A 23,422-nucleotide genomic window follows, 5' to 3' on the forward strand; every position below is an offset into this window, starting at 1 on the left:
GACTCAAAATTTATTTTCAAAATATAAAAATATAACTAAGCTTGAGATCCTAAATTCATATTCATTCTCTGGATTTAACATACACATTTTTGAACAAAAATAAAACAGAACAGAAATAGTAACCAGTACACAGTATTATGATTTCAGAAAAAAAACATTCGAAAACCATTCCTTTATCCATATTCAGAATAATAAAAAAACCAAAACAATAATAATGCTATTTATGCAATTTATATTAATCTAAATTTCTAAGCTTAAATCTTAGGATAAATATTTAAAATTTAAACTAAATTTAACCAAAGTTCGGGTTGGCAATTAAATTTTAAAACTAATGTCGACATTTATGGACCAAAATTTCAATACTAATTTGGTATGTCAGTATTTGAGTTCAACTATTGAATAGTTGAATAGTTCGAGTTTAAATATTATCAGCACAAAATAAGGTTTTTTATTTTTCTGAATATACTGATATATCAGAATTCTTCAAAAATTTTAAATTTGGTTCATTCTGGAAATTTTTACAAAATTAATTTTTCAAGATTTTTAGATTGATGAACCCTTTTTCAAACGCACATATGATATCCCAAGTACTAACCCTAAGTTAGGAAAAATACTCCCTGCCCATAAAAACTTTATATTTTAGTAAAAATGTTTCAATAAAAACATTTGTAAAAAAAATAAAACCCAAGTGAAATCAAATAATAGCATTAAAATTTTACCAGGTTTTGAATTAAAATATAGTAAACTGCAACATGAGAAATCTAAACAAAAGGATGACGTGTATCATCAAATATTCGGTAAAATATATCATTTTCCAGCCATTTTATGTCGAAGCTTCTATTTTAAGACATTGTTATGAGCTTTTCGTTCGTTTTAGACTTATAGAGAAAATAATAAATCTCTATTTTTGCGTCAAAATCTAACATGATTTAAATCCTCCCGCAGTTTAAAAATAACAAAACATTTGCATTTGAAATATGTATTGCTCCATTATTTCACGAACAAATCTAACCTTAAATGTTTCGGAAAATATATTTTCCTCACAATAATTTTAAAGATTTTGCAAACCTTGGAACCCCATAATTGTTTTTTTTGACAAACGGAAGTTTTGTTTCTGATAAGTTGAACGAACCTTGAAATCTTCCAAAGAATTTGAGATCCAGAACGTTAGCTTAGATGTACCACATGCTATCATAATGTGGTTTTAAAGTGATGCAATGCGGTACTTCAAGATACCAAGATGACGTCCAAAAAATTCAAATTGTAAATATAAAGAAGTTTTCGTAAAAAAACAGTTGTCAAAGTTAGAAAAAGTTGTTGCCAAAGACTAAGACGAAGGTGACAATTTTCGTTGAACAAATGAAATACTGGAATTATTTTCTTACCCTTTTACATTTCAACATTGAAATACTTAATTATAATTAACGGTACGAAATCCAACAAGTCTCACCGCAGTTTTTGCAGGCGTGAATAACTTTCGAATTATAAAATTGATTCACTGAAAATTTTCAGTTTTCACACACTTTCATTTACTAATATCATAAAATGTTTACAATAAATCTTGTAACAGGTTATTATTAAACCGTGAAAAACATAAAATCTAAAAAGGGAAAACCGGGAATTTGAAAATGGAAACCCGCTGGCCACCCGAATGTTGCATCTGCTGTTGCATGATGCCCCGTTTGACGGTAGTTTATTCTCATTAATAGCTATCATTATTCACAATTTTACAGTAGACATGAGAACAAAATCCTTCTGATAGGTTTTCAATGTGTGTATGAATATGTTTTCATGTACACATTTTATTACTTTTCGTGTAGAGGGGTTTTCAGAAACAGATTGAAAAACTTTAAAATCAAAGCAGAACTATAGTTCTGCATAGGGAAACCCGTTTTTTTACAACCCCGTATTAAAATGTTCATTTTTCGTTGCGTAGTTTACAAAAGTGTTGCTTTTCCTACCGAAAAAATAGTGTCGAAAAGTAGTACTTTCCAATATAATTTTCAAAACAGTGTCGAAAAGTGCTACTTTTTGACACTGTTTTAATTTAGAAGGAAAAAACTACTATCTATATCTTCAGGTTGAAAAATGTGAAGAGTATTTTGCGGTTTTGCAAATAATTGTGTAACATTTTTAACTTTTAATCACTCCACCTCTGTTTCCAAGTTATTGCACTATTTCAGATCCAACCAAAACATAGTATCAACTTTGTAGGATCTTTGAATGTCTTATTCAAGGGCAAATGTCGCATTTGGAGGCAACCTTCTTTGTTTATTTAGCCATTCTTTGTGCCAATAGTTTTGTAACACTGACTGATTTGCAGCTTTCACAGATCATCAATCACCTCAAGTGCTAGACATCAAATTTTTCATTATTTTTTCTCTTTGTTCATCTCCGGAACATCCAGGCGAGACTTATCAACGAAAAATTTCTAGTTTAAAAACTGCCAGGTACCCTCTAAAGAGTTCGATTTGCTAATCTATTTGCTAGCGTTTCCAATATTTTGCGCACGATTTGACCACCGTATTTTATTTATTTTTACGGTGGGCCGCTTTTTTCTTGCAGAAATGAAGTCAGGCGTGTCAGCTAGATGAACTCGTAAAAAAAATTTGTTTGTCACTTCCCCAATCGATTTTTTTTGTTTGTGCTTGATTAAACCTCTAATCTTCCCTGCCTTCATGGAATCAATCATCTTCACTGCATTAACAGTGAAAATTAGAATGAATAAGCACTCTTGTGGATCCTCTATGACACCATAAACGATTTATGCATATGAATTTAAGTCGAATAGTTGATTACCAGGTGTTTTTGAGTCTTCAACTGGGACTTTCTTGAATTTTTCGTGATCTAACCTAAAAAAATTATTCAATGACCTTCTCTATTGGACGGTATCTCAAAAACCACTTGACAGAACGTCGCCAAAATTTGCACATGTTAAAATTGTACTAGTAGGTGAATTCGTGAATTCAGAAGTTATCAACGAAACAAAGTGTTTCAAATTTACTTTAAAGTTGGGTTTTTTTTTCGTTTAATTTATCAACACAAATGCTAATCATTTCCCCAATGATCTAATTTACGGAATGTTGGTATTTGTGTGCTACTTTCGCACCGTATCGCTCGACCTCTGCTGCTATCTCGCTTGCTTGCTTGCTTGCCACCAGAATCATTCATTCGAGAAGAGCGCCGCCGCCATACACGAAAAGATGCCAAAAATAGCACCGTTATCATATGTATACGAACGACATCATGATAAACAACTTTCGGCTACGTTATTGGCAGTCAGGCTACAGTCACGCTGCTGCCTCAAACTACCACATGAGGAACTTAATTCCTGCCACCAGATTTTTGAACCTGTTCACAAGATAGGCAGGGGCTACATCATATTTCGTGGTTTGTTTTTTTTGCTATTCAAAAATTTATAATTTAGTTATGTTTTGACCACAAAGCACTTACAGCTAATAGATTTTTCAAGTAATTTACAATAACATGTGTCACAATTTTCCTTGTGACACAGTTTTTTCTCGTTTTAGAGAACCTTTCATACTTAAATTCTCAAAGTAAACATTAAATTTGATCTAATTCGTCTTCCAAATAAAAATGTTATAGGTGATAGGTTTTTTAAAGGTTTTTTGGATCATTCAAAACCCGGAAACAAAAAAAAAATCTTAGATAACATTTGTTTATAACAACGGCCTATGGAGCGCCGTATTCGTTGTATGCCCCTATCAATATTATGCATGCATGGTTTGGTGAAAACGTGAACCATGAAACAAAAAAAAACCGGTTGTACTTTCAATAACATTCGTTCAACCAAACAAACTGGCGACGTGGAGATGTGGGGGCATATGCGCGATATAAATTATCTTTATGGCTTGCCATTGAAAAAAACGCGCCATCGTTCCCTGGCTGCAGCAGTGTGGTGTAGGCAAAAAAAAAGTCTGAAAAGGTGATATTGTGAAAAGTGGGGATTGACGTAAGCTGACTGGGGGAGCAGGCCGAGAGAAAGAGAGAGAAACCAGCGAAATGAGGGAACAAGAGTACTGGGGCTTAGTTAGCAGCACAGTGATCAACAATAATAATGGAAGAAAACCGGGCCACCGCAGCATTAACACTAATGGATGGGTAACGCAAAAGTTTAGGGGCGACGTACGACAGCGAATGGCATTCATTTGCTGCGAAACGGTTTCACTCGTTAGGGTGGCTCTGAACCGATTTGGTTTTGTTTTTTTCTATTTATGAAATAAAATGTCGATATTTTGTCTTATAAAATCTTATTAAATTAAAAATTTGAAGATGAAAAACATCACCTCCGGGGTGGATAAAGTTTACACAGGTTGAAAATCCCACGAAAAAAAAAACCTATGAAAAAATTAAACAGTTTGCGAAAGTTAGCAAAAAGTAGATTTTTTCAGCACGAGCCGAAAATTTGGATAATTACTTCGAGTGCTGTAAAATCTAATTTTGCAACGAATTGGGTACAAAATTTATGCCAATTCGGAAAATTCCTTAAACCCCATTCATTAACTTACAAGTATTACCTACACCTAAAAAAATTAACCAAATGCAAATGACAGAAAATTTACGATCAAGTAAGCCATGGACTTTTGCAAGCAAAAATACAGTGCGTAAAGTAGTGACTTCTAAGAACTGAATTGCATAAAGTAAATTTCACTTAAAACAAAAAGTTTTCGCATTATATCGAATTTTATGTAGTTGTTTTTTTTTAAATAATTACTTATATATTTGGCCATTTTGAAACAAGTCATTCATTATTTATCCGTTCGTCTAAGTCGTTATCTTTTCGTTATTGTTTCTCCTTGTAATGCAACTTCATGGCGTCTTATCGTTATCTGTTATTTATATAATCTTATTTTCTCTACAAACAAATTTATCCGTTCAGTTCTAGTCTTTATTATTATTGTTATGACTATTTACCATTTGGAAGAAATCTTTTATCGCCCCTTGTTTCACAAGAGCTTTGCTCCACCTTCAATAATGCCTACACAAGGAAATTGAGCGTGTTCCTAGATTTAAGAATTATGAAGTTTAACTCTAAACTAAACTCTGGTGCTTGATCTCAGTTTTGTTTTATATGTAAAGAAAATACGTTGAAATATGTTGATTATGATTTTTTTTATTAACTTATTATTCCGCAGTATCGTTTCAAAATAGAACTAACGAATTTGAAATTATCTTGGGAAAATTGTTGTGCAAGATTAATAGCAATTTACCTTTGGTTTGTCTGTTTTTGTATTTAATTTATGTGCGTAAAATATCTGTACCAACATATGAAAAGGATGTATCTCCATATATCACGGTGTGTTTCGTAGAAGGACTTAAAGAAAAAAATACAGTAACACTAATTTTTGCATGGGTAGAAAGTAGAGCTTCTTCCGGTTCATTTTCACCGAAAATTAAAATATTTTGTCGGTGACCCCCCATACAAAATATTTTTTTGAAAATTTTCTATTTGAAATCTCCAAAAATAAATATATTTTTAGTGTTTAATAATTTAAGAGGAGCTAATTCTCTTAGTTTTAACTTTTAATACCTTTAAATTGAACTCAACAATGTCATTAAAAACTTTGAAAAATTTTCAATTTTTTTTTACAGAGTTACAGTTACATGGTTACAGAGCTGTTTAACATAAAAAATGCTTAAAAAGTATCTTCTAATCCTAAAAAAAAAATTGAAAATTGGCTGGCAAATCCTGTCATTAGTCTGAGAGGGTCAAATTATCTGAAATTATTAGAAATATTTAAAATAATATAAATCCATTTGAATTCATAATTTTTAGATTTTTTGATTGTGGCAACACTGGAGGGAATGTTATTGAAAAAAAAGCTCAATGATTAAGAAAATTAGTAAACACTAGGAACTGCTATAACTTTTTTATAGCATAACTTTTTTAAGAGTTATCTTATCGTGATGCGATCAGGAGTAGAAAAGTTTGCCTTAATTTAAGCTTTGAAAAAAATATTACGATAATGAATATTGGAAAGTTAACGATACGTTAAAAACATCATTGATGAGAAATCGGTTTTTATACTTCTCCTGAGTTAAATGTCTCAAAATTCCAATCGCACTTCAGACTTAATGCAAATCGCTACAGCAGTTCAATCTAGCTTGGTTGCTTGTTTCTGTTTTTTGATACAATTATCATCATAAGCCTGGAGTTTGCTTTAACCTTTTTAATTTTATTATTTTCTAGCCCAAGTTTTGTTAAACTGCTGCACTCTGTGATTCTTACATTTTATTCAAAGAGCTAGCATTACTGTTAAGATTCAATAATCTTAGCTTCCACGATTTCCAACCCACTTTATTATTTAAATCATCTCTTAAATTCTTTGTTTTAAATAAAATTTTACAGTTTTTTGGAAATAAATTTATTTAATGGATTAATCTAGTCTAAAACTGTGATAAATTTGAAATTTATCTAAAAAAAATGCATTTCAATCTTTTTGTCGATTTTACATGTACAAAAAGAATCAGTATTGTTGGCAAAAGTGAATTGCAAATGATCGATAGCAAACTAGCCTGCAGCGCGTCAGATTCATCATATTTTGTTCATCCCTTACTTATTTTACACTGAAGGTCTCTTTATTATTAAATAGAACCATAATGAAGCATTTATGTTACAGTAAAACAATCATGACTTCTACAATTGTATACCAATTATGACAAAAAGTATTGAAAGCATTGATTTGAATAAACCATAGAAATCCATAAAAACAAAAAAAAAAAATAAAACGCATAAATCTGGTCCAAAACCGTCGATAAAATTAAAATTTCTCTAGAAAAAAAATCGTTTTTCATCGTTTTGTTGATCATAAATATGAAAATATCAGCAGTACTTCAATTCTTAAGAAAAAATGAAGTTCAATTGATTAATAGAAAATTTATTTACCATCAATATGAGAAAAAGAAATTTAAAATAGATATTATGTAGCGGATGATAAACGGATTTCAGTGCAAGTACTTTAACTTTTAACTAAATTTTATTGAAAACTGGTCTTCTTAGATATGTTTAAATCTAATCTTTATCTTTAAATTTATTTTAAAAATGACGAGTGACATCACCAAAAATTAAATTTTCGTTATCTATAGTGCGTACCTATTTGCATCAGAGCCTGCAAATATTATGGAAATATTGCAAAGAACAATTTTGAAAAAAGAAAAGATTTTTAATATATTGTTGGAAACCAATCAAATGGTGTTGGACTGTTCTTATTCATGTATCATAACATATTTTTTAACCAGAATTAGTTTTCCAAGATACACAGATATAAATATAAATTCATTTTACATTTGGATAACACCAATAATAACAAGGATATTCCAAATAATATAATTTAAAATAAAATGTTCATATAAAAATAAGTTTTTCAGGAAGTCCAAATCACTTATCTTTCCAGGCGATAACATTTTTTATTGTTTCAGAATGACAAAATATTTCAGTAAAAATAAAAAAAATAGTTTTCTATGAAAAAAGTTACTATTCCATTGCACTGAAATAAATTTACAGGTAATAATTTCTAAATATGGACTACAAATCTTCAAAAAAAACAAAACATATGAGGTTTCACCGACCAAATATTTTAATTTTGCCTGAAAATGATTCAGAAAAGGCTAAACTTTTCATTTCTGAAAAAATTAGAGTTACTGTATTTTTTCTTTTAAACATCTTCCATAAAAGCACCGTGATATGACGAATCGAGAAACACGCGTTTGGAAAAAATAGAACCTATTTTAAATCGCTTATTAAAAATCACTTGCAATTTTTGCATTTTTTCAAAGACAAACGATTGTTAGAAGCCATCCCCTGTATGTTGGAACCGAGGAATATCAATTTTCATGAAAAAACAACGCGCTATCGTAGATAAAACCTGCTCACGTAATATTTTGTTTCTCTTGTTTATACACCCTTTGCTATTTTCTCATTTCTAGCATTAGTTATAAGCTCGCGATCATTTGCAACTATGTTTTTATGTTGAATAAAATGTCAAATCTTTACCAACACATAAAAAGGATCAATTTCCATATACGGCGTATTGAGAAAAACGCGTTTGAAAAAAATACAACCTATTTTAAATCGCTAATTAAAAATCACTTGAATGTTTGCTTTTTATGAAAGACAAACGATTTTTAGAAGCATCCCCTGTATGTTGGAATAGAGGAATATCAATTTTCATGAAAAAACAACGCGCTATCATAGATAGAACCTAGCTCACGTAATATTTTGTCTTACTTGTTTATACACCCTTTGCTATTTTCTTATTTTTAGCTTTAGTTATAAGCACGCATTCATTTGCAACTATGTTTTTATGTTGAATAACGAGTCAAATTGGTTATTTTTAGTTTGTTTGCGAAGTAGTAGCGAAAAATTGTTCTGTAGTAAAGGGTGTATCCATGTGATGGCAGTTCTGGTCATGTTGAATGTTTATAAATCCTTTACTCATATTGAGTTTTTAGTGTAACGGAATATTATTTTCTCAATTTATTTGGAAAGTGCTGTTTTTTCATCAGAATTGGAGATTCTAGCTAAGATTTAAATTGGTAAGGGGTTAAGGCTTATTAGTGAATAGGGCTTTTTTCGCAGATTTCATCATATACCCGAGAAACCGGAAATCCTACAAATAGGAGAAAATAATATATTCAGTATATGGAACATGGAATTTAGTACTTTCCAACTGGAGATTCTTAACATCATATATGGCGTAAAGCCTATCCACATAGGGATTTTTAAGCATTGAAGCTCATTCATATGGGATAAAGAATGACAGCATGTCATTATAGTTTAAATTTTTAGAGTTTAATTGAATTATTACGTGAAAGACAAAGTACAGAAACGTTGTTTTTGGGAGTATAGAGAAAAATCTAGAAGAGTCCCAGATGAAGACCTAAAAACAGCTAGAAATCAACTATTCGACAAAAAAAAGTTCACATGGTAAATTATTTAAGAAGTCCTAAAGGACCCAATAGTGAGCTCAAATTTGAATAACAGTCAAGATGATTGATTCCATGAAGTGAGAGGAATGTAAGAGGTTTCTCAAGCTCAATCAGAAAATATGAATAGAGGAAGTGATAAAAAAGTCAAATTTTTCAGGCTGGTTCGTCAAGCTGACTGTTAAAAAGGCCTGACTTAATTTCTACAAGGTAAAAAAGCTGCCCACCGGTAGAATAAACAAAATACGGTGGTCAAATCGTGCGCAAAATATTTGAACTGCTTGTTGGGAGAAATTTTGGAAAAGTTTGCAATGGACAGCAAATTGAACTTTTAAGTGGTCATCTGGCAGGTTAGCAACTAGAAACTTTTCGTTGAGTAGTTTCGCCTGTATTTAATGGAGATAAACAAGGATAAAACATTGAAAAATTTAATGTCTAGCACTTGAGTAGGCTAACGATCTGTGAAAACTACAAATTACGGGCACTCACACTCACTAGGTTGAAGGTAAATTTAGGTAGTATCTCGGAATCATAGCTAAACCGTACATGAGATTCGTTATACAAAGTATTGTTTTTTACAGAACAGTTTGTGATATCTTATCAGATAACTACAATGAATTAAAAAAAAAAAAAGAAATTTAAAAAGCCGCTTTGACGAGTGAATTTAAGCAGATAAATTTTGACACATAGCAATTCGTTGCGACGGCGCGGCTTTTTAATTTTGTACGTTTCGGTGGTCGAGTGGTTAGCGTAATAAGACGATCTTTTTTTTGGTTTATTTATGACACTTTACCACCTTTTGGCATTCTTGTCTAGTGGAGAAGACGACAATCGCTGGTCCACTGATGTCATGTGTTCGATTCCCATATCGGTACTGGGTGTGAAATGTTAATCTTAAGTTGTCCACGTCACTTACTGAGTCTGTAAAGCCTAAATCGGCTAATACGGTTTCTTTTTTAACTTGGGAAATATTTATAAATTCAACTTGAGAAACGATTTTAAAGCCCTTTGGCTTAAGTTCTGAACATTATTTTTTGAAGCGATATAAACGAAAGCACATGAGATTGCACATAATTGTAGCAGTAAACTCCAGAATCAGGACGGACATATAATAACGAAACATCAGAATACGATATGAAAGGAGATTCAACTCTCCTAAATTAAGGTTGCCAGATTGCCCGGTTTTATCCGGATTTGCCCGGTTTTAACCGGCTTTGCCCGGATATTTAATTTGAAATTTGACAAAAGTCCGGTCCGGCCCGGTTGCCCGGATTTCATTGAATAAAGCTCGGTTTTTCCGGATTTATATAATTTATAGACTGTTCGGAAAATTATAAATACACTATATTTCTTAAATAAAAGAAACAATGATTTAAAATCACATTTTATTTATGCAGTAACATCCTTTACATCCGAAACGCACATTCAGATCATCTTAACCTTCATTCCAATATACTGAAGAACTGGAATTTTTTAGAGATCAAGAGATGTTCTATGAAAATAATAATCAAATCAACGAGAAAAAACTAAAGTTTGAGTTAAAAAAATCGGTTCATTGAGAAATGAGATGCAGCAAAGCGAAGACAAAATCGAATGTCTTTGTTTTAAGTACGATTTTTTTCTACCGGAAAATCCGGTATAGAGGTCAAAATGTTAATCAGACTCCCACTTATTTATACATCGTCAGATAGATGTATTCTTGACAATTCTGAAAAAAAACACTTAAATACTGCAAAGCTGTTAGAGGTTATGAACAATTTGAAAATGAACTTGGGACTTTATTTTCATTCGGAAACAGCTACAGACAACCTGGTAAAAAAAAATTACTTAACTTTGAAATGTCGAAAACTAGAATAAATTATCTACACAATGAATCTAATATCATCAAAATCGGTCATCATTTGCGTCTACAAGAACGACAACAAACAATAAGTCAAATTTCCACGAAACGGATATTTTACGAACATCTTTGGAGAGTTAATGTAGGTTTCATCATAAGATAACACAACCCGATATCTTGATCAGAAGTTTTTTCGTAGAGTTTCCGAGCCCTCGGTTTCACAGATTTAGCCTGTTTGGTACTCCTTTTTGGTTGCTTCTGTTTCGATGGGTCTAAAGTCCAATTCTCACTTTGGTTCGCATAACGTTAGTCGTTATTCGTTACCTAGTTTCTTAGCCATATCCCGTACTGATGCCGTTTATAGTAATCCTTGATTGCGAGGTTTCCTACCACGTCTCGGGGATACTTTGTCAAACCACATTGAACTGCTCCAAAACTCACACCTTCTTCGTTAGCTAGTTTTCTGATTGAAAGACCACTCACATTGCCCCATTTGTGCACAATCCGTTTTCTTTGCTCGGGAATAAGATCACGCATTTTCATATTTCTCGCGGAAAACGACAAAAAATTGTAGTGTTTACTTCACTTAGATGTAAACAACAGTACGCAGCCAAAATTTGGTTGAACAGTACACGATTTTTGAAGTTACGGTTATTTTATAGTGCGTTTATAGTTATCGGAACATTATATATTTGATAAATTAAAAAAAACCCAATGGTGTTGACAATTTTTTTTATTTATGCGTTCGAAACGAAATTTTTTTAAAAATAATCATGAAAGTTTTTTTTGAAATCCTAAATACCATATAAAAAACTGCTGAGGAGTTATGACAAAAAAAAATACTTCAAGTTTTTTTTCTTGATTTGTGTTGAGTAATTCCTGGGTTTTGATTAAACTTGCCCGGATTTTTGGTCGACAAATTTGAAATCAAATGCTTGAATTTGTCCAGGTTTTTAAATAAATTAGCCCGGATGTCCTGCCCGGATACGTACAAAAAAAAGTCTGGCAACCTTATTCTAAATCCCATGACGAAAAAAATTTTTTTTAGTAATATACATATCTGAGAAGTTGAATTTACGGTTTCTATAATGTTGTGATGAACATTTAAAAAATCACACTGCTCTGCAATAAATAGTAGTATAAAGCCTTAAGAAGATTGCTTTAAGCAGTTATTTATATTTAAAGGCAGTTTCGATATCAATTAGATTGTCATGACATAGTTTTGAATATAGATACAGGACAGAAGAACTATTACATATTATAAAAAAAGGAATTAATCAAAAAAAAATTTTTTTTAAAGCAAATCTCATCCGTCCGTCTATCATTATCAATTCCAACATTTTTACAGCTTTTATTGATAAACCCGAAGTTTGATGATCAGAATTTTTCAAATACCAGAAATACCAGCTACAGGAGTTATTTTAGGGTAAGGCTCATAAAGGTGTCCTTTCAAACTGTGAATAAAAACACATTATCGAATAGGTACTATTTCGCTGCTATGTTCAACTTAGTAAATACACATACGAACAAAAATGCAACTTTTATGTCTTTAAACACTCAAAACATTGTATTTAACAATTTTCAAAAATCAATGCAACCCAGCTGTTCTAAAAATCGGTACAAATTCCAATAAATCAGTACAACTGGCAACGCTACCCTGTACAAAAGTGTATAAAATCAACAAAGTTGTTCTCCTGGCTTCCCGTCTAATTAAATTCTGCCGAAGTTTGTTTGCATTGATTTAGAATTTCCTATTTTCTAACCCAGTTAAAGTGATCGGTTAAGACATGTTTAGTCAAAACGTTCCGAGAGATGAATCCAAGAATTTTACAATACAAAACAAGTAAGTAAAACAAATTACATTGAAAAACAATGTTTTTTTTCCTTTTTCACGGACTTTAATTATGTATGTGAATCATTCATTCCGGGAAAAACAATGTAATTTCTACAGAAGTTTACAGTTTTGCGTAATCGCGGTTTATTCACCAGTTGATAAATCCCCATCCGATTCTCAATGTCTCGTGACTAATTTTCATTATCAGACACCCTAGTTGTGTAAGAATTTCGATTGTCTCTCGATGTCACACATAGGTAGAAGGAACACCGATTGATGAAGACGGGTTACACGGACGGATGGATGGATGGATGGTTGATGTGAAGTGCGCGGCGAACCGGTGCCGTCGGAAACAGTTTCATGACATGGCTTCGCGCGACGACGACGACGACTTTCAACTCTCGGTCGCTCTTCAGCCTGGGGTTCGATGTTATTTTTCCTTTTATTTTGTTTCGTATACATTGTTCAACATTTTCTCCTTATCGGCCACTAGAGTGACGTAAATTTATGGAAAAATGTGCTTACCCCCTTCCTATTATGCCCCCAATCACGACTACCTCGCTGTACAGTTCAAGCTTAGCTCAACCTGCTATACATAACCGCTAAGTAGTAGCAAGGGTGAAGTGTATGCAGAGACGGTCCCCTTCCCATTTCACCACCCCGAAGCTTTTTTTTCCATCGCTCAGAAAGCACCGGCAGCTGTTTGCAAATAATACCCAGTAACTATTTTAATTCAATTATTGTTGAGCTTTATTTGGTGGCAGATTTTTTTCGTCAAAATTTTCTGACTATAAATCCGAGAGCTAGAAGAAGAAAGATTCAATGTCACTATTAAATGTACAATATATATAACAGGTGGGAGCAGCGGGCTGGTACAACATGATTCATCATCCAGTACAAAAATAAACATAGGTACCTATATACGAATTTACCATCTAGCACTTCTTCCGGTTTAAACAATGGTCTGTCGACCATTTCAGTAAGAGTTTACGGGATATCACTAAACCATTTTTTTGTCGCTTCCAGAAAACCTTAACCGCTAATTTTCTTAGTTTACCTTCCAATTGTATACGTTTATGTTTTCATAAACTGAACAAGTGTATTAAAAAATATAAATCTACCTACATAAAACTTGTTGATTCTTACATATTCCTTATTTTTTCTCCTACTTACAGATCTGTTGATGCGTCCCAAAGTTACAGCAAAGGTGGCCCTGCACCGTCTCAGTCCGCACCTAGATCGGCAGCTAGTCCCCTCTCTCCGCCGCGACCTGGTCCGGGGGCTGGAGCCGCGAGCTATCCACCATTCGCCGGAGCACCTGCACGGGAGGCACCACTCAGATATGTGCAAAATAACTCATACTACCGGGATAATCCCTACACCCGTGTGTCACAGGTAAGTGCTTGGAAATTTCCAGAATATGTTCAAATGATAACCCTTTCCTTTTGTTACTTTTAGGTATCCCAGGTTCAGGAATACCATCGACAGGTGCCGGTGGTTTCGGTATCTAGTAGTATACCTGCACCCATTAGTATAGCAAATTCCATGGAGCCAGTACTACAACAATCCACCCGACCCCGGATATCCCTGCTACCCCACAATAACGAATACCTGCAGAACCGATCGGTGCACCAACAGCAGCATTCATCATCGGATGCAGGTCCACCTGCATTTAAAAAGATCCGCTTGAACGAAAACAGTCAGCAATCTGCGCAATCCCCCCTGAATGTTGATACACGTGATCCACCGGTGTCATCCGGTGCGTATCATCCTCAGGTGGAGGCGATCTCACCAACTCTGCCGAGCGATCCGACGGAAGAACTGCGTGCCACCAAGGATGATCTGTTACAACAGATTGCAAAGGTGGACATGGAGATTGATAAGGCGGAGAAAAAGATTGCACAGCTGAAAAAGAAACAAGAATCGTTGGAAGAGGCCTCGGCCAAGCCAGCTGTCGAGGAAAGTGCTGCTGAGGCTCAACCCAAGCATCGTAGCTTGGCGCAGCAGATCTACGCCGAGAACCGGAAACGGGCCTCGACGGCGCATGCTGTGCTGAGTGCATTGGGAACTGCCATCGATCTGCCGCTGTACAATCAGCCGTCCGATGCGGAAATATGCCGCGAAATACAGGAACGTCATAAAGCGTTCAAAAAACACCTGATACTGCACATGAAGAAGATCAAATCGGAACGGGCAGCAAAGCAGTCCGAATTGACTGAACGATATGCGCAGTTATCGCAAGACTGGTCCAAACGTGTAGATAAGTTGGAAGCTAGTGCAAAACGGAAAGCGAAGGAGGCGAAAAACCGGGAGTTTTTCGAGAAAGTGTTCCCAGAGCTTCGAAAGCAAAGGGAAGATAAAGAGCGATTTAATCGTGTAGGTTCTAGGATTAAATCCGAAGCCGATCTTGAAGAGATCATGGATGGTCTTCAAGAGCAGGTACGTTTCGTTTTCTTGTTACCTTACGCATATGATTTATATTCATGAATTCACAGTAGAAGGCATATTATTTTAAAACATTGAAAATTAAAATGCATTTTTAAATGGTACAAACAATTAAAAAAATGTCTAAGCCTTATCATTCAAAAGCAAATCTTTATTCTTTAAACAAAAAACAAAGCAAATTTTATTTTCATTCCGAAACAAAAATAGAAAACCACTAAACTTCTTCAAGATATTAAGAGAACTTGTCTATGGCCGCTCATCGTCTATGACTGGACAACATTGATTTTCGGAAACGCGTTATCCTAATAATGTTTTAACACCATGCAAATAAAGTAAATAGCAGTTAGATTTGGTGTTTTAAATATGGTAATCCAATCTGTAAAGCTAATCCAATGATACGCATCGAATGGTTAGTAGTACGGAGAGGATCGCCCAAACTTTGCATTTGTACTGTGGTCAGTTTATTCGGCTTGTAAAATGTGAAATGCTCATAAACGCCATCGTTGGTTGGTTATCTTTCGACTGCAGTAGATACAAGATAACAAAACGAGAGTTCAAACAAAATATTAGGAAAATTAAAAAAAAAAATGATTTGTCTATGACCGGACAAGGAAATATTGAAAATTAAACATGATTTGAACTTGAAACTTTTATTTTTACATCTTAGCACTCTCAAATGGTTTGCAGAAGTTAAAAATTCTAAAACGAAAATATGTTGGTTCTCTAAAAAAACTGTCCGGTCATAAAAAGTTTTTTTTAGTTTTTTCGAAACAAATGTTTCATTTTGGTTTGTCAAAAAAAAAACTTTTATCAAAGGCTCTATAAAAAGTTCAATACTCATAAAACCGAACTCACAAGACCTATGCAAGTGAATTGAGTCAATTTGCTTCGATTTTGTGCCATTGGTGACTACTTTGTTTTGTGATTTCTGTACAAACACGTGAAAAGGATCTATCTCCATATATGGCGAATCGAGAAAAACGCGTTTGAAAAAAATACAACCTATTTTAAATCGCTAATTAAAAATTACTTGAAATTTTTGATTTTTATGATAGCTTAACGATTTTTAGGAGCATCCTCTATATGTTGGAATAGAGGAATATCAATTTTCATGAAAAAACAACGCGCTATCGTAGATAGAACCTAGCTCACGTAATTTTTTATCTCCCTTGTTTATACACCCTTTGCTATTTTCTCATTTCTAGCTTTAGTTTTAAGCTCGCGTTCATTTGCAACTATGTTTTTATTTTGAATAAAGTGTCAAATATTTACCAACACACAAAAATGATCTATATCCATGATGGCGTATTGAGAAAAACGCGTTTGAAAAAAATACAACCTATTTCAAATCGCTAATTAAAAATAACTTGAAATTTTTGATTTTTATGAAAGACAAACGATTTTTAGAAGCATCCTGTATATGTTGGAATAGAGGAATATCAATTTTCATGAAAAAATAACGCGCTATCGTAGATAGAACCTACTTCACCTAACATTTTGTCTAACCTGTTTATACACCCTTTGCTATTTTCTTATTTTTAGCTGAAGTTACAAGCTCGCATTCATTTGTAACTATGTTTTTATGTTGAATGAAGAGTTAAATTGATTATTTTGAGTTTGTTGGCTGAGTAGTAGCGAAAAATGGTTTCGGAGTAAAGGGTGTATATCCATTTAATGGCAGTTCTGGTTTAGGAATGTTTATAGATCCTTTACTCAAATTGAGTTTTTAATGTAACGGAATATTATTTTCGCAAAAGGGTTTTACCATTAAGTAGTGCAAGTGTTGGCCTATCGCGAGGTACTGAAAATGGTTTTTGTTTACTTTTGGAGATAGATCCTTTTCACGTGTTGGTACAGATTTAGTTTTGTGATCAGAATATTGATACTCCAGTGGAGGTACAAAATATTCACAAAAATATAAAAGACCTTAAGGCTGATGTCATGTTGAAGCAACTAGCAACGCAACGCGTTCACACGACAAACCCGCTCTCATTTGATCTCCATGGAAAAAGCGCAGACCTGTCATGCTGAGCGCATTGGAAAGCGCGACAAAGCTGATGCCAGGGTGTTTTGTAGCGCGACAAGTAGGAAATCCAATAGGAATATTGTTTTTTCTTGTTTTAAAACAGTGATTTCGGATTTTAACCACAATTATTCGAAGATCCGTCCAAATTTGTGATAATAAACTAAATAATATCCGAATCGACAAAAAATTTTCATAAATTCTTGGTTCCCGCAAAAAAAAACAAGGAATTTTGTCGGTTCAAATTTCGGCATTCTTGCAATCCGAGCATGATCTGATAAGTTTTTGACGGTTCCCGAAAGAAAGGAGACGATTCAAAGCATTATCATATGTAAAGAAGTGATGATTTGTAGGGAATTTCAAAGCGACTTGTCGCGCCAGCATGACATCCCAATGCGATGCAACGCTTTCTTATTGGAACGCGTGAACGGGTTGCGTTGCTTGTTGCTTCAGCATGACATCAGCCTAAGGCTGATGTCATGCTGAAGCAACTAGCAACGCGGCCTACAACGCAACGTTCACACGACTAACCAGCTCTCATTTGATCTCCATGGAAATCGCGCAGACCTGTCATACTGGTCGCTTTGTATAGCGCGACCAATCTGATGCCAATGTGTTTTGTAGCGCGACTAGTAGGAAATCCAATAGGAATATTGTTTTTCTCGATTTGAAGCATTGATTCCGGGTTTTAAGCACAATAGTACGAAGATCTGTCCGAACTTGTGATAATAAACTAAAAAATATCTTAATCGGCGAGAAAATTTTCATGAATTCTTAGTTCCGGCAAAAAAAACAAGGAATTTTGTCGGTTCAAATTTTGGCATTCTTGCAATCCGGGTCGTGATTTGATGAGTTTTTGATGGCTCCCGAAAGAAAGGAGACGATTCAAAGCATTATCAGATGTAGAGAAGTGATGATTTGTAGGGAATTTCAAAGTCACAGGTCGCGCCAGCATGACATACCAATGCGTTGCAACGCAATCTTATTGGAACGTTGCGTTGCGTTGCGTTGCTAGTTGCTTCAGCATGACATCAGCCTAAACGACCCGGATTGCAAGAATGCCAAAATTTGAACCGATAAAATTCCTTGTTTTTTTTTCGGAACTAAGAATTCATGAAAATTTTCTCGCCGATTAAGATATTTTTTAGTTTATTATCACAAGTTCGGACAGATCTTCGTACTATTGTGCTTAAAACCCGGAATCACCGCTTCAAATCGAGAAAAAACAATATTCCTATTGGATTTCCTACTAGTCGCGCTACAAAACACATTGGCATCAGATTGGTCGCGCTATACAAAGCGACCAGTATGACAGGTCTGCGCGATTTTCATGGAGATCAAATGAGAGCTGGTTAGTCGTGTGAACGTTGCGTTGTAGGTCGCGTTGCTAGTTGCTTCAGCATGACATCAGCCTAACTGTCCAGTAGTAGACAATTTCTCCCTTTTTTATATATTGTTTAAAAATACATCCAAGTGACAAAGTAATTTTAACGGCCTCAGTTTTATTAATTGTATACAGGACGTATTCTGCAAAATATTTAAAATTTTAAGAGTACAATTACTGTCATACGGAGTGACTATTTATACCTATGGGTTGAAATGAAAACTGTTTGTTTTTGTTATTCCCATTTCCCTTAAAATTGAAGATATCGATCTCGAATTCTTACACATGATAGCTGGAAAATAATTTCATTTTTAACTTTAAAAGTTTCTTCTCAGAGATATTCAGTTTAAATTCTGGAATTCTTGAAAGTCAATTTCAAGTCAAGTCAATTTCAATTTTCGGAACACTCAAAGCAAAGGTTATAATGTACACAAATTTAAACCTTTTTTTACAAACGCAGTACAGATTAAAAATGTTATTGTTTACAACAGGGGCTTTTTCAGGGATTAACAATCTATTGGATGATTCATGCCATTTCCCAATTGCATCAGGGGCGTTAAATATTACATTTTTATATGGAAAATTCCAAAAATACTTTGATTGGAGATTTACTACTCATATATTCAACAAAAAAAAGATTTTTTAAAATTATCAAGCAATTATATGTCTATTTGTGAATTCTTTCTCACTCTAAGCACTGCCATTTCGGGAATTGAACCTAAAGAATTGAAGTCAGGAAAAACAACGTTGAAATAATCTTTAACTGTTCTTTTTCAGGCAATGGAGGATAAAAAAATGCGTTCATATGCTGTGATTCCACCTTTAATGTTAGACTCCAGACAAAGAAGGCTAGTGTTTAAAAATGAAAATGGAGCGCTAATAGATATGGAAACAGAATTTAAGGTACGTTAAGGGAATACTAGTTAAAAATAATCCTAATTACAAAATTTCAGCAGTGTATTCTGGTTTACTATTGAACTAATGTCGTTTATTTTTCTGTAGGAACGGTTAAATTTAAATATGTGGACAGCAGGAGAGAAGGAGATTTTTCGGGAAAAATTTATGCAGCATCCGAAGAATTTCGGAATGATTGCAGCCAGTTTAGATCGAAAAATTGCGCAGGTAAGTTATTTGTTACTGCATTTCCAGTTTGTTTTTCTCATATGTTTTGTTTTTATAGGACTGTGTGCGATATTACTACCTCAGTAAAAAGGCGGAAAACTACAAGCAGTTGTTACGGAAGTCGAGGCAGCGGACACGAAGTTCGAAGAATATACAGAAATCCAATCAAAATCAGACGCAATGCATAGTAGATGCATTAACAACTGGTGTTACAACAAGGTATAACTCCGAGTATAACTTTAGCGTTGCGTATTGTACTCATACTTTCGTTTAATTTTCCAGACTACAACGTGAACAACAACAAAAGACTGGAGGCCGTGATCGAGCCGCTAATTCAACAAATAGTTCAATAGGGAATAGTTCGGCATCTAATGTCACAACAAATTCATCTTCAAATAATACTAATAACAATAACGGTAGCAGTAATAGTAGCAGTAGTAGCAATGCAAGTAGTATTAGCACTAGTACAGCTGTTTCTTGTGCAACAACGACGACAACTGCAGGCGATTTGTTGGCGCCAGAAACGACTGTCTCAGTGTCCAGTACAGAGTCGACTACAGTTTCTGCGACATCGTCTTCACCGTTGATGACCGTCTCATCGACGGCAACTTCTGTGTCGTCTTCGACTGCAACTAGTATAGCAAGTAATACAAGCATTACCACTAGTAGTAGTAGTACCAATGGCAGTAGCACGAATGTAAGCAATGCGCTACCAGGCATCAGTGAAAGTACAGATTCCATTCTGCAAGATGAAACTGGCAAAGAGAAACCCGCGCCAAGTCCATCGGATTCGTTACTAGGTGTTACTGCTTCAACTACTTCTAGTGCTTCGACGACGGACGTTATTGCAACGTCTGTTAGTACAACTACGATTGCTCCTTCGACTGCCTCTGTGCCGACTAGTTTATCAGCGACAACATGCCCATCTCGAAGTGGTACTCCTTCATCCACTGTCCCTACATCGTCCCCATCCGTACCGTCACCAAGCTTATCGATAGCGGCCCCGGTTATCAGTTCAACGACTACAACAGTAGTTGTTTCATCCAGCGCAACATTATCGTCTTCAGTGTCATCTAGCATCGTGAGTAGCAGTTGTAGCGGCAACAGTAGTAGTAGCGGAAACAATGTCAACAACATCAGCAGTACCTTGGCTAAGGATGCCGTGAATGTTAGCCTACCAGGAAGTAACAACATCGGCAGTAGTAGTAATAATAGTAATACCAACAGCAACACTAGCGGTAGCTTACCATCTGGTGTGACTGCCGTTGAAACGTCTTTTGTACCTAATCTTAGCAGTAATATCTCCACGACACCGCTGAATGGCGTGAAAACGGAAGCGATAAACTCGACCACCATTACGGTTACTTCTTCCGTGCCAACGTCGCTAAGTAACAACAATAATAGTAACTACAGTAGCAACATTAGCGCAAGTTTGAATGTAAATAATGTGAACGCTACATCAATGCCTAGTAGTTCTATCGCTTTAGTTCATGGCGGTTCTTCCGTTACGCTAACGTCAGCACCAGCAGTGTCGTCGGCGGGTGGCGTTAATTCGTCGCCCGTACTACTGCCACCCAGCTCGCAAACGCATTTACCACCATCAAGCCTGCAGCATCCGAACTCGGTGGTATATAACAATGCCACGAGTACACCCAAGAACTCCTCGATGGATATCATCATCAAGGATATTACGCTAGGGTCTGTGGTCGCCAGTGTGGTGAATAGCAAATTGGGAGTTAAGGATAGCCTGATAAAGGACGATATGGAACCAAGGTAAGATTGTTGTTTAGCTAGTGTGTTGCTTAGTTCTGATGGTTTGATTTTCTATTCCGTTTCAGTGAACCCAAAAGGCCACGAATGGAAATGGACGGTGTCAAAGATGACAGTAATCTGCTGGACGGAAAAGGTAAGTGCTTATAAAACCTCATATAAAGCAAAGTATGTACAAACCATGGCCGTAGGAACGGGGGGGGGGGGGGGGGGGTTTGGGGGTTAAACCCCCCCCATGAGGATCCAAAACTGCAAGCGAGGTATTCTACTCTGCACTCAAAATTTTAAATTCAGAACCGAATTTTGATAATATATGTAGTAAAGAAAATCAAGAGTAACAATCAAGACTAAAACTAATGCCAAAACCTCAAAAACCCATCCCAAGTCCAAAATTCTTCTATTTTCCTGATTTTCTCACTTGTTTATAGAAATTCAGGTCTGAATATTAAATTTTGAATTAAATTAAACCCATTTCGGATGTTCTGACTCCATTCTACCCATAACCAAAAATGTATTCCTATTTTCGTTTTTCGGATTTTGTATCCAGTTCAGGATTCTTAATTTTCAGTTCGAATAATCATAAGAAATACGAAATGAAAAGCTACTTTGAAATCCTGGTTCAAATTTGGTTTTGCACTTCATATCAAATTTGAATCCTGTTTTTCGAGATTATATGCGTTTTCAATATTTTGATAATAGTTTTCCCAATATGAAAAAATGGGAAATTTTGTTTTGTATTCAAATTCGAAGTTCTTAAACTTAATTTTTACACAAAATTCAAAAATTTAAAGCTTTGAAATGGCAATCCAAAATTGAAAAGTCAGATTCAGATCTTTGTAAATTCATATTTTAATTCTGATTCACAATACAGATTAAAACTAAAAATTTAAAAAGTTGATTTAGATTATAACTGAAGGTGGGCTTTAAAACTTGGCTTTTAAAATTCTGATTTGAAATAAGATTCGGAAATCGTATTGTTTGTACATTTCAGAAATCGATCGGAAATTTGGATACAAATTCAAAGCGCATTTGAGTTCAGAATTCTGATTCAGAATGCAGATTCAAAATAAAAAAAAAAGAGTTAAGCTTGTAAATTAATTTTTCGATCAACATAAATTGTTGAGCAATACAAGAGATCATAAACTTTACACATCGCGGACCAAATACGAGATATCTCGTTTTTTAGTTTGCCAACAGAGTGCTACACTTCGAAGTATAACCCGAATGAACTGAATTTAAGTGTTAAACTTTATTCAACAAAATTTAACACAACATTTGCCGTAGCTTAAAAATGCTAAATTTGTAAAAATTAATTTCTGAGGTATAGAATGCCGAATTTTGGTGGTTCTCGTCATAGATTTCATCGCGGTCCTTAATCTGTTAAGATTGCTTGAAAATTAAATTTCCGCATTTAAATTTTTTTACAGAACTTGTTTGTAAACACAATTTGGCTGAAAATTAAAATAAAAGATAAAATTTGAGTTTTTTGTTTTATCCGGAAAAAACCCTAATTTTACTGAACAAAATCATCCACAGAATTTTCATAATGGAATTGATTCTTAATGAAAAATATTTTCTGTTAAACTAAAAAATGCTGCTTCTCCTAAAAAATCTGCACAAAATTCTATATGTTCCTAGCGTATTTTTTTTACATTAATTACACGTTAGGGACACCAAAATTTGGCATTTTATGTTTCAGAAACCAGTGTACAAAATTTAAGATAATTCATTATAGATCATTAGATTCAAAACGTTTGTAAAATGCTTTTTAATGGAGCATACAAGCGACAAGAGAAAAAAAACCAGTTATCTGGTATTTGATCCGTAATCTGTTAATATTGCAGTTTTTTAGCCAAATTTTATTCAAAAATCATAAATTTGGTTCAAGTTTGCATCAAGAAAATTTGATCCAAAAATCTGATGATTTTATCACTTACTTTTTCATGATTTATTTTTATCAAAGGTTAAAATCTTTTAATTTGATTTTTTTTGGATGATTGGGCTTGTTTTATTTGAGTTTAGAATAAGTTTTTTTTTGAGAAAGGGAAGAATCTCCTA

At 34.3% G+C, this 23,422-nt stretch overlaps 1 protein-coding gene across 5 annotated transcripts in view; it reads left to right on the forward strand.

Annotated features, from left to right (window-relative positions):
- The window catches only part of LOC129750017 (uncharacterized), a 134,908-nt gene that overhangs the window by 84,829 nt on the left and 26,657 nt on the right, over window positions 1-23,422 (forward strand). For all 5 annotated transcript variants that reach the window (XM_055745198.1, XM_055745200.1, XM_055745202.1 and 2 more), the window contains exons 3-9: window positions 13,796-14,015; window positions 14,079-15,059; window positions 19,250-19,375; window positions 19,475-19,594; window positions 19,653-19,813; window positions 19,877-21,367; window positions 21,433-21,500. In XM_055745198.1, the coding sequence (XP_055601173.1) occupies window positions 13,796-14,015; window positions 14,079-15,059; window positions 19,250-19,375; window positions 19,475-19,594; window positions 19,653-19,813; window positions 19,877-21,367; window positions 21,433-21,500 (3,167 nt within the window). The remainder of the gene's footprint in view (window positions 1-13,795; window positions 14,016-14,078; window positions 15,060-19,249; window positions 19,376-19,474; window positions 19,595-19,652; window positions 19,814-19,876; window positions 21,368-21,432; window positions 21,501-23,422) is intronic.

Source organism: Uranotaenia lowii, chromosome 2 (genome assembly GCF_029784155.1).
Source record: "Uranotaenia lowii strain MFRU-FL chromosome 2, ASM2978415v1, whole genome shotgun sequence".
NCBI classification, from domain to species: Eukaryota; Metazoa; Arthropoda; class Insecta; order Diptera; family Culicidae; genus Uranotaenia; species Uranotaenia lowii.